The following is a 12792-nucleotide window of genomic DNA, read 5'->3' as shown; positions in this document are numbered from 1 at the left end:
AATAAAACGCAACAAACAAAAATAAGGCATTTTTTATATTTGAGGTCTTCAAAGAAAACTCAATATTGGTGTAGACATGGATAGCAGAATAACAAAGATGCATTTCCCCTGTTTTTATACAACCTCTTGTTACATAAACATATATATGTATGTATATAACATACTACATATCTTTATATATATGTATATATGTTGTAGCTCGGTTATTTTCAGTCACGTCTAACTCTTTTTGACCCTATTTGGGATTTTCTTGGCAAACATACTAGAGTAGTTTGCCATTTCCTTCTCCAGCTCATTTTACAGATAAGGAACTGAGACAAATAGGGTTAAGTGACTTGCCCAAAGTCACACAGCTAGTGAGTGTCTGAGGCCAGATTTGAACTCAGGAAGATGAGTCTTCCCGACTTCAGGCCTGGCACTCCATCCACTGTGCCACCTAGCTTCCAACAACAACAACATGAGGTGTTAGAGGAATATGGATGGGACCTCTGATTTCATTGGTTCAGGGAACTCAGATTGGTACTTTTTCTATAATATGGTCTTAGTTACACTGTCAGTATATGTCTTTGTCAGAGACAGCACATCCTCAGTCTCTATCTCTCTTTTTCTCTGTCTCTCTCTTTTATAGGAATATTATATTTACTTTGTGACCTTCTCTTTTTAAAAAAAATTATTTTATTTTCAGTTCTCTTTAACTTCTTCCTCTCCACTTATGTTCATTGCCCATTCTTTTTTAGCCTGGAGATTTCTTTGCTAAAATTGACTCTTCTCTCACCTAGAGCATTATAACAGTCTCCTAATTAGTATATCTGCTTGTCACTGATGGGTCCATTTTCCTATAAGCACACCAATTTCTAATGGACAGGTAAACTCTGTCCAATTTCTCCACACTGGGAAATGCCCATTTTTAGGAGACAGACCTCATTCGCCTATATTTGACAAAGCAAAATTCTGTTGGGGGAAAGTGGAAAAGCAGATTAAACTTTTGTTCCTTTAGTTTGGGGGATAACTGAATCATCTCTATACTGGAATGTTCCTTTAGTTTGAGAGATAAAAAGAATCATTTTTACACAAACATTTCCTACTTTGTGATTCCAGTACCACGATTTCAACTCTAGAGAAACGGCTCTTGAAAAGGAAAATCACTATATCACTTTACAACCTCTATTTTTTTGCCTTTTCAGATTTATTTTAACATGAACATCATTAAATTATTAACAGAAAGTTTAAGTTACAAGCACATTTGGTCAGGTCTCTTCTAGCTATTTGTAAACATATATGCCCAAGAATTTTTTCTAAAATGCTTTAAAAATGTGAAGGGATAAGTGAGTCATATAAAAATTGTGATTCTGTTTTAAAATGAACCCTCAATTATTCTGAACGTGTACTGAATAACCTCCATCTTGTTCATTCCTGCCCAATATATTATCCATTGATAGTTTATGTAGGCATACAGTGGCATAGTAGAAAAATTTTCAGAGACATTGCCACTAACTGGCTTTGTTATCTTGACCACTTTAATCTCTCTGGGCCTTAGTTTCCCCAACTGCAAAATGAGAGAGGATAAGTTGCTTGATCTGTAAGGTCTTTTCTGGCTCTAAAATTATATTATCCTACATCTATGCTGTCTAAATATGTTGGGAGTAGTATTCCAAATCAATTTGATCATTTATTAAGTGCCTACTCTGAGCACAGCACTGTGCTAAGCAATAGGAATATGAGGGCAAAAGTGATGATCAATCCCTGTCCTCAAAAATTTCTATTTTCCTGGGGAGATACAACATAAAATTAGTCATACCTTTGGACCCAATAGTCTCATTCCCAGATGTGCAGTCATGTAAAAAATATCTGTTTTTCAAGGGACTGTTGAAATTTTTTGAAACAACCAGTGCCTTGACCTTATAGTGAATTTTGTTCTGCAGGAACCTGACAGCTTAGAAATCCTTCATGATGAAGTAATTATCTATTCACTCCTCATTACCTTCCAGCTATTTGAAACAAAGCATCATGTATTTGAACCTAGGTGTTATCTCCCCTATTTTATAGATAAAGGGATTGAGGCTTAGAAAGGTCAAATGATACATCCATTTAAATTCACACAGATTACTATGGAAGAATCAGAATTTGAATCCAGGTTGCCCAATTCTAAATCTAGTCCTCTTCCCTTGGATCACAGTAATAGTCTACTGGTGATTCATTTACTCAGTTACCTCCAGAACTATGAGTCTAAGAAAACAGGATGCAAACATTCATAAAAGAGGACAGCATGACCTGAGCATGTAGCTTTCCATTATTAACATAGACTTCCTTTGTTGATCTATCTGTTGTTTCAAAAAAGGGTCTTCTTAATGACCCTTAAATCTTGCATAGCATTTGAGGTACAGGCATATCTTAGTTTACTCAGATAAAACCCAGAAATGGCATCAGTTAGTGGTCAGAGTGCTGGACTTGATCAGTCAAGAGACCTGAGTTTCTTTCTGCTTGGGCACCTACCAACTCTGCAACCCTGGTCAAGTTAGAAAATTTATCTCTACCCCAGTTTTTCCATTACTAAAATGGAGTTAATATTTTCAGTACACAGATTACAGAGTTGTTTGTTGTATGGAAAACACTTTGCGAAGTGCCAAATAAATGTGAGGATCAGGCTATAAGAGCCTTTAGCAAGAGGGAACTAGACTAGCAGAAAGAAGGTCATTGGGGTGAGGTACCCAGGACTTCTTACCTATTCAGTTTTGTTCCTCTTTTCAGTACTCTTTGGGCTTTTGTCTCTCTGGTGAGCAAACTAGAAGAAGCTTGGCTTTCAGTACCTAATTTTTTCTGTTTTGGCCAGAAACCCTGAGGGTCTTCCCCTTCCAGACTGATTTTAATTTTGGACTAGGTAAAAGAGAACATTTTTGGTTTTTTGCCTCATTTCTTACCTAGTCTTAATCACTGAATGGCGGTTGCCTTAGACAAACTGAGACCTGGGAAAGACCTAAGCTTAAAAGGGCCAAGGTCTGCCACTACATCTGGGGCAATCTTCAGTTGTCCTGATCTATAGCTTGCCATGAATCCAGATGTCTCTGGAGGAAAGATAGAGGCTGGTGACTTTGCACAGCCCTGCCTCACTTAAATCCGATGTGCTTTTAAGTCATGATATCGCCTTCTCAATGTCATGGTCTTCTTCAAGAATGAAGGATAAACAATAACTACAAGAAGCAAGGTACTAAAACTGACCTATCATTAACTTCTCTGTCTCTGTCTTTCTCTCTCTGCCTACCACAGTTATTGATTTGTGATAGCATTTTCTCTTCTTTGCAATAATGCTTACCTATCTATATCTTTAATGGCAGTCAAAAAATGATCACTTTCAGATAGATTTGCACATTTGTTCTGAGCTAGCAATTTCCCTAAAGAATTCCTACGTTTTGTTATTCTTCGTTAACTACTGCTTTCTCTACCTCTACAAAATTAGTTTATTTGTGGAGGGATCAACCTTCCCTAGTATCCTTTTGGCTGATTGCTCTCTAAAGCTTTCTAGAGTTGCTGACTGGAAAAAAAAGAGCCAATGTCACCCCTAAATTCCTTCCCTGTGCTGTGTTCCTATTGCTGTGCTCCTACTGGTACCTCATTGGTGCTTTGCACTGGTCTCAGTAATCCTGGCACTTTGGTTGCCAATGCCTAATGAATTCACACTTTGGTTCTTTGGTATTTGGCTGGAAATCTGAGTTTCCTCTCCAGTCCTGCAAATGAATTGGCATGAGATTTCCTCTCTTTACACAATCTCCCAATTTATAAAATGAATGTAAGTAACAAATTTTGATCTGTATCTATGCATCAATGGTCTGAGTGAAGTTTGGGGGAGGTGTTGGTATGGGGAAATAGAACTGTATGCTAGTCTCAAATATTTTAAACTTGTCACCACCATCTTCCCCATAGCATACTGGCATTCTGTACTTCCTGTCAGTATAACCACAAAACTGCAGTTTTTCTTCCATCCTTTTCTTATGGGATTATTATGGGATATGGACAGAGTCTAGATGTGTGGAAAGGTGAACACAAATATATAGACAGACACACATGTACCTGTATCTTTACTTAAATATAGATGTATGTCAGATAAGATAGAAAGATGCATACACACACACATGCATTCATGCACACACAGACAGATACATAGATAGACATCTCCCTTCTCATGGTCCAGAAAACTGTGGTCCCTGATATCTTGTCCTAAGTTTTAGTGTACAAAAGACTAAATTTTTTTATCTGCCAACCTAGGAGGAATATTAGTAGGCAAGTAGCAATATTGGTAAATGATAGCAAATCATTTTAAATGTTTTTAAAGGACACACTGTTATAGCAAAAGTCTTTCATTACTTTTAGTCTTTTTTTTTTTTAGGTATAAATCTGTGGGGGCTTTTGGTACAGGGAACTCCTAGTGAGAAAGGCTTTTCAAATGATGCAGACAAACCACTCTTCCCCAACAGACAAGTGTTAGAGAGCCTGGCTGCTAAGAGCTTGCCCAAGGCTCCAAAGCCAGTATGGATCAGAAGCAGGATTTGAAACAAGTCTTCTGCCCATTATTTCAGGTTGCCTTTCAGCTTTTAGATTGCATATTCTAAAATGCGCCTATAATGTATTCTGAGGAGGTAAAGCTAAGAAAGGTAATTAAATAGGGAAGCATACATATTGTAGTACAGTTAAAATAACATTTCTTTCTTAAAATGTAGTTATAACAAGAAATTTTCATAAAATGATGGTTTGAGGTTCATTGTTATTCTTTTTTGTGACTTTTGGAATAGTTCACTGTTATCAGAGGACATTTCCACTTCTCATACACTTTAAACTCCATCTGGTACCTGAAATTTTAATGAGTTATTTCTATTTCTTATGACCAATAAGATGAATTCTTCAATTAGAATGGATAGGATGCCACTATCAAAGGTTCAGAAGGCAGAATAAAATTCAGTTTAACTTCTCCATTACAAAACTAATCATATGTGAGGAGAAAGTGCTTAAATGATTCTTTCAAATTAAGTCCACAGAAGGAAAAAATGCATGTTCATCTTCCTGTCTGAATGGAATGAAGTCTCTCTGTAAGTGACATGTCAAGTTTGTAATGGATAATTCACTTTACTTGGTTCATAGGAGTATATTGATTGATGGAAAGCTGAGGTGTAGCTATTTGTCTGAATGCAATCTCCTACTAAGTATAAGCTATTTAGATGAACATAAAACACACCATAAAGTTTCATGTAGCATAATCATAGTAATAATGCAGCACCTAGGCATCTTACTGTGCCTTTCCTCTGAAGATCTTAAAAGGCTTTCACATAGATTTTGTTCTAGTCTACTTTTTGCACTAGGAGAATACTAGTGAAGTGTGTCATTTTTCAGCAGGGGGAGGTCATTTTTATAATAAAGGGGAAAAACCCTTCAATTTTCTCTTTCCTGTTCTCTCTTCCCTATTTTCCTCTCTTATATTTCTCCTCTTCTCTCTCCCATACTCTTCCTAAACAAGGATCTGTTTCAAGAAACTTAATAAGTCTATGACTGCCAAGTACTATCCTGGCAACAGATTATGTCTGTTTTCTGAGAATCCACCTGGCTAAACACAAAAGGCTCATTGTCATTAGGCTGGTAATTTTGTGATGAATCTTTTGGCCATGGCATGGCATGAAACAAATAAAAATAGAAAATACCCCTCAATCCTTGGAGTCCCCATTTTGCCTTTGCACTGATGATGACAAAATTGGGGGAAATTTGGTCAAAGGGATTTAAGAATCAAACAGTTGTCTTTTGACATTGAATTAGCTGTCTGTATTCTAAATGTGACAGCCAAATTCAATGACAAATGAATGGTCATACTACCTGAAGTACCAATGATTATCAGTCTTGAAATTATATTCTATCTATACGTATCACCATAAGACAAAAGGAATTTGTAGCTAAATGGAAAGATGGCTCACAGATTCTGTCAGAGTCAAATAAAAGATTTGGTGGAATTGTTGTTTTTCATGCCTACCAAAAAGTTTCATTGGATATATGATAAATATTTTTTAAAAAAAAGACCACCATGAAAATAATTGCAGATTTATAGTAGCATCTGGTACAGAGTCAATTAGACCCTCTGAACTAAAACAGAACCAACTTTAATTCTTGGTGACTTTGTTGCAAATTTTGACATGGTTCAGGAATAAGGAATTAGAAGGTCAAAATGTTTATGGGCTATAAAGAAACTTAATGTCTATATATCTCAATATTTTCTTTATGAAAGAATGGGGAAGGTGCCAGGCATGACAAGTGTTAAAGAGCATTGCCAAAAAATGAAATTGATTAACAGAGAGAAAACAAGTGATTACTGATGTGGTCGTCATTCTTGAATTAGCTATACGTGTACAGTCAGATAATGGGCTTATTAGAGAAAATATTAAAATTAATACAAAGCTAGAAGGAAGATTAAAATGAAAATGAAGGCATTGCATACAATTAAAAGAAGCCAAACCTGACTGATTACACAAAATTTTTGATACTGACAAATGAGGAATGGATTGAATAAAGGTCATTGATACTGATTATAACAATTATACCTAGGAATTTAAGCAATTTAAATCAACTCCCATAATGAGCATACCAAAAGAACCTAAAAACGGCCAGAATAAACATTTAATCTATTTGCCATTTGGAGACAGCTGGCAGTCAAGAGGAACACTGATTGGTAAAATCTCAGGGAAGAACGGTGGAAGATTACTAGCAGTATTGCCTCATAAACCAAAAAGAGGCAATGTAAGGAAAAACAGTTCAAAGAAAACTTAGTAAGAGACTCAAAGGAAAGTTATCTGAAATAAAAAGCAGACAAGAACCAGGTGGAAGATGAAGATCTACAGAAATTTTTACAGCAAGCTCTTTGTTTCACCGTCAAAGCCTGTGGAGTCACTATATTTGGACTCTTAACATCCATCATACTTCTTTTTGATCGTGTTTACAGAAGTGAAAATGGTACTGAAGAAAAAAAAGACAGTAAAAGAATTGGACTTAGTCGAATATATACAGACGATAGCTATGTTAGAGGAGACATAATTTGAGGAAACTGGGGAATTGATTCTCAAGATATTTGAAGGAAAACATAACAAACTGTGGATAAGATTTCAGACCTTTCAGTGTTGTTATGAGGATCAAATGAGAGAACAACTGTAAAGTGCTTTGCAAACATTAAAGTGCCATGTAAATGCTAGCTATCATCATCATTAACCCTTAAGGAAGATAATATTGTTATTAAATCAACAAATAACTGCCTCCGTACCCCTGAGTCTGGTGTCACCAATCATCACTATTTTTCTTTTTCCTCTGCCACTTACTGGATGATCTCCTACCTCACTGTACCCATGAGTCTATTTGATCATTCCTTGGAAGATAAGCAATTGCTTTTTTAACAGAGTGCTCTTTCTCAGAAAGTGCTTCAAAGCTGTTTCTAAGCTCCAAGTTTTCAGTGCCCCCACCTTTTCCTTTCCCACTTCATGTAGGAAATCCCATTTTACCCCAACTCCAGACACAGGCTGGAGTTCATCCCTGTCTTTTCAGTTCCTTTTGATTTTGGTTTGCACACTGAAGCCTTTGTTCAATGCATTGCCTTCTGCACAAGAACTTAATTCTATAATGCTACTTAGTTCCTAAAAAAATCAAACCTGGCATCTATATTTGTATTCTACAACCATTCAAATCAGTTAAGATCAATCGTACAGCTGCAACAACTTATTGATGAGTTGATTTGTTAAAACTTTCCAACCAATTGCTACAGTGTCACATAAACCCAGCCTGAGAATGTAACATATTGGAAGAAAGATGATTCTTAAGGGAATCAGTGTCTCATTGTACTTTCTAAATTTTGCTCAGGATTGAAATCAAATTTAGAAGTTGTTTTGAGAGAGCACAATATACTTGTGAAATATTTCTTAGTTGTGATAGTAAATACCGGCGGTTTTCTGGGGCTCTCTTAAGAGATTTATGGACAAACAGGTGAAAGGAATTTCCCAGTAGCCTGTAGCTCTGTTTCTGCTTTCTTGTGATTCACTTGTCACTAGCTAAAAAAGCCCTCCAATTTTCATAAAACCCTTTCCTTGAAAACTGGCCGTCATTTAGCCATTCTACACTGCTCTTTGAGGACAGTCAAGAAGGAGCAGCGTCAGACTAATTGCTCTAATAATATGGCCTCGCCTGATAGCTTTGATCTTCGGAACAATCTGCAGTCCGTGCCTCTTTGATGTTTCACACAATGGGAGCATAAATATTTTCCATGTACTCCATGATTGGGCTCTATGCAATCTAATTAAGATAGAAGGTCAATTAATAGAAAATGAAATCTTAACTCCAAAAGTCAGGAAAGAGGTACATGATATTGGTGAGGGTATATGCACATAAAAGAAGTGAACTAACCTAATTAGAAAGCTATATAAACACTCAGAAAGTGCCTTTCATCTGAAAAAGTCCCAAAGCCTTTTATAGTATGGAAATTTTTTATTTGTCTCTGAAACTATAAATGTCTGTCTGTCCACCCCCTCTTTCCTATCCCTTTCTCTCTTCTCTTTCTTTCCCCTTTCTTCTCTCTATTGGAGAATAATGATAATAGTGTAAAGAGGGCTACAAAAAATAGACTTTTAAGGTACCCCGAGTGTTCCTGAAACACCAGCTCCTTGAACATGTAAGACAGGTGCCAGTTGTGTTTTGAAGCATCTGTCATGAATGGAGGAGATTTCACAGCCTCCCTCAGGGGCTGTCCCCCAAACTCCAAACGAGTATAATGGCATGGTGACTATAACAAAGCGTAAAGTAGCTGAGCTAGAGTGGAAATCCACTTTCATACACTTCAGAATGGGAATTCAGTGACTGCACAAAAGGGCAGGCCTGGGCAGCTAGATTATCCTGTCACTAGGTAAAAGTTTGTGATAGAGATGTCTCAGTAGAAAGATGCTTCTTTTTGTACAGCGTAAGTGAATTAAAAAAAAATGCTTTGCTGGGTGACAAATCACAGGGTTCCATTCCCCATCCTCTTTCACTCATTTTTATTTTCTATTCTTTTTTTTTAATTTCTAAACCTTTCAGTAGAGATTCCACATACTTTTATTTATTTACCCACTAATACATATCAGTGAACCTTTCCTGCTAACACAATTTATAGACAATCTGATATTGAATTATCAAATAACCCCCAAACGCCTATGGTGCACTTCGCAGCGGTATATCAACCAAGAGAGTTAAGGAACTTAGTCAAAATCTCACAGTCATTGGGCATTCAGCACTAACCCAGTGCCATATTTTAAACTTACACCTTTACATACTTAATAAATGATTGAAAAAATATTATTAAAATACAATTATTTATATATTATCCCTCTTTAGGGACAGATATAGCCTCTAAAAACCATAAGATTGGGGACATCTGAGTTTCCTGGTTTGTTTTGTCCACGTTAATAACTCTCTGATCTGTGTGCTGAACCAGTAAAAAAAAAAAATTATGATAGGCCAATATGTAACTATATTTATTTAAATTTAAGTGTAACATAGTTCAATTATTTATGTTTGTATTTGTGTATACATATCTATATCTATATATCACACTTCTGGAGAGTCTCAAAGTGGAAGGGGAGGGAAGAGGTTACCTGAGATTGAAATGCTCACAGGCCATTTGTAAATTCCAGTTTTACTAGTTATTCTTGCTAACTAGATGCAAAGTTCAGCTGTACCTAACTGCTGAAGTTATATACCTTCAAATTTTGGCACCCAGGGACAAAGCTCCAATTACTCAACCCTAGTTGTGACTCTAAAAAAAAATAACCTCTTAGTGATTATCTTGGCAAAGGTACTCTACCAGATCTAAGGATCACATTTTACCATTGGAAAATCTGAATGTACCCAGGACTGCTCTGACCAGAACAGAATTTCTGTTTAACATGAAATGCCCTTGGCTGCTGTTATCTGGAACCTTTAGAAATTACTTCCTCAAATCTCTGTGCTAATTGCATCTGTGATTCATAAATGTCATACTCACAGTTCACAGTGACCTTGACTTGTTTGACATCTGCTGAGGAAACCTCATTGGCAGCTTTGCACTCATATTTGCCTGACTGCTCCCTTGTGATGCCAAGGATCTCCAGGTATTCTTCTTCTCCTTCAAATTCTCTTCCTAAAAAACAGATAGATCAATGAATATTATATTTATACAAATAAAAAGGCATATAGAATATAAACATATATAATGTGTTTGTATGTGTGTATATATGTGTGTGTGTGTATGTGTGATATATCTTTAGCTATACCTATCAATGTGAGATTGATGCCACCGGTGAATATGGTCTAGCCAACATACACATACATATATGTTTGTATGTATATATATATGTGTATGTATACAATAAATATGTGTATATGTATAGAATGCACATGTGTATGTATATATACACACATATATGCATATATGTACACACATATATGTATATATTTCAATTCTAGTAAAATTCAAGCTCACTGAGATGAGTTACATTTCTCTGACACCTAGGATCATGCCTTGTGAAAATGAGGTAACAGATACTTGTTGATTTGAAGTGAATTTAACCGAATCCCATGTGGATATATGTACTAGTAAAAGTCATACTCCCTGTTTCATACCACTGCACACATACTCAATTCACATAACTTCCTCATAAGACATACTTTCGAAACTGCCACTGACCATGCTGCTCAATATTAAACTATGTCACCAATCAATTAAATCATTTCTTATTAAACACTTATTATGATGTTCAAGGCATTGAACTAGTAGGTTTGTGGAATATGAAGATTAGTAGTGGAAGTCTCTTCCTTCTACGGTTTTAAACTTCATTGGGGAAGTACAGGTTTATCATGTACATAAGTACAAAAAAAATACAAAGAAAATAGAGGAGAGAGAGAGAGAATAACAACCAGGCAAGCAGGGAAAGTTAATGAAGCAGGTAGTATCGGAGCTGGTCCTTTAAAGGAAGATAGATCCCAAGCATGGGGCATGATAGAGTTAGAAGAAGAATTGACTTCAAGAACATCTGGGAGTCCAGTTTGATTGGAATATAGAGTTTCAGAAAAACAGTAGCATGGGGTAAGACTGGAAAGTACGTAGGCAGTGTCTGTCATTTAACAGGTAAATGACATATAACAATATGCATGTTGACTTCAGTTGACTCATCTTGACTTGGGCAAGTAGGAAGGAGACTGCAGGGTCTTGAAAAGCCAGGGTTTAAATGAATTTGTATTTAATCCCATTGATGAGGGAAAGTCACAGAAAATTTTTGAGCAGAGGAGTAACCTCGTCAGACCTTGCCTTCAAAAGGTTATGTTGGCCACTCTATGAAATGGGGAAAGGAGACTGGAAGTAGGAAGCACTATCACTTTTATGATAATTGGCTAGAGCAGTAGTCCAGGCAAGAGATGATGAAGGTCCGGGCTAAGCTGGTGGTTAGAAGTGGAGAGAAGCAGACAAAAGCAAGAGATGTTGTCGTGGTACATTTAATAAAAATGTAAAGATGTGCATAGTGAGGGAGAAGCAAGAGTCAAAGGTAGCAACCCTGGATGACTCAATGGACGGTGGTGCCATCCAGATTCATTGCACATCTCCGATCAAGTTGACAGGCAGAATGTTAATGGGAATTGGGTACTCAGCAACAGATTAAAGGTCCCAAGGGGTGAGCTTATCTGGTGATAAGTGATAACTAGAAATATAAAGTCTCAAAACTTGTGAAATTGGACACATTGATCTTCTCTAAGGAATAAATCTTCTCTCTCCCTTATTCTAGCCTGACTGTCCTTCACAAAAAGCAGAACTGATTAATTGAGTCCTTAGGAGGGCAAAAAGGAGGGAATTCTATATATGAACCATGAAGAAGGAACAGATAGCAAATATGCACTTCATCAAAAGTCTGGTAATCTAGAATAAGAGAGATAAAAGTGTAACTAGATTTTACTGGAAAGATGGGTGAGTTAGTGCAAAGAGCTTAATTCTACTACAGAATCAAAATTATATAGACATAGACTTGCCTGTGATCATAAAAAACTGAACACCAGTAGTCAGTAGCTATTTTCATATATTTCAAGATGTTGTTCTTTCCAGGACATTCCCTGATGGTCACGTACACATAATTGTTAGCCAACAAAGAAACATATGCTGTGTCTAGTATGCAGGCCAAGTCTATTAACTAGATTAACTAGGAGCAGAGCCAGAACATTTAAAGTAGGATACCATAAACTAGGGTCAGGGAATACTGGAGACCATAAAATCTCTTTTCGTCTTTTGTTAATACTGCTTCGTAAGCAGACTTTATTTTAAACTCTTATGCATTGTAAACTTTTGCATTGCATAAATAGAAACATTTCAGTACATAAAAAAAGAAAGAGGATTATATATGAAAACTATTAACTTATATTGCATATAGTCTTTAAAATTGGTATCAATATCTTTAATAACTTAAAATTGAAGGAAGATTTTGGGGAACCATGTAAATGTACGTAGAGATACGTGTATGTATATGTGTATTTACATGTGCATATATATATGTGTGTGTGTGTGTGTGAATTTTTTTGTTCTTTAGTAGTTTTAATAGCATTTGACTTTTCATGACCTTATTTGGGGTTTTCTTGGCAAAGATACTGCAATGTTTGCCATTTCCTTCTCCAGCTCATTTTGCAAATGAAGAATCTGAGGCAAATAAAATTAAATGATTTGCCCAGGGTCACACAGCTAGTAACTATCTGAGGCTAGATTTGAACTCAGGTCCTCCTGACACCAGG

General features: G+C 36.3%; 1 protein-coding gene and 1 long non-coding RNA gene across 9 annotated transcripts in view; one reads left to right on the top strand and one right to left on the bottom strand.

Annotated features, from left to right (window-relative positions):
* The window catches only part of LSAMP (limbic system associated membrane protein), an 823632-nt gene that overhangs the window by 57197 nt on the left and 753643 nt on the right, over positions 1-12792 (bottom strand). For all 3 annotated transcript variants that reach the window (XM_072613944.1, XM_072613946.1, XM_072613945.1), the window contains exon 4: positions 10028-10162. In XM_072613944.1, coding sequence (XP_072470045.1) covers positions 10028-10162 — 135 coding nt within the window. The remainder of the gene's footprint in view (positions 1-10027; positions 10163-12792) is intronic.
* The window catches only part of LOC140506606 (uncharacterized), a 71557-nt gene continuing 60979 nt past the window's right edge, over positions 2215-12792 (top strand). The window contains exons 1-2 of one of the 6 annotated variants that reach the window (XR_011968003.1): positions 2215-3202; positions 10030-10133. This is a non-coding gene — a long non-coding RNA (uncharacterized lncRNA). The other 5 variants (XR_011968007.1, XR_011968006.1, XR_011968001.1 and 2 more) reach the window with 5 other exon arrangements.

The sequence above is a fragment of the Notamacropus eugenii genome, chromosome 5 (genome assembly GCF_028372415.1).
Source record: "Notamacropus eugenii isolate mMacEug1 chromosome 5, mMacEug1.pri_v2, whole genome shotgun sequence".
NCBI lineage: Eukaryota > Metazoa > Chordata > Mammalia > Diprotodontia > Macropodidae > Notamacropus > Notamacropus eugenii.
This window is presented reverse-complemented; position numbering and strand designations above follow the sequence as displayed.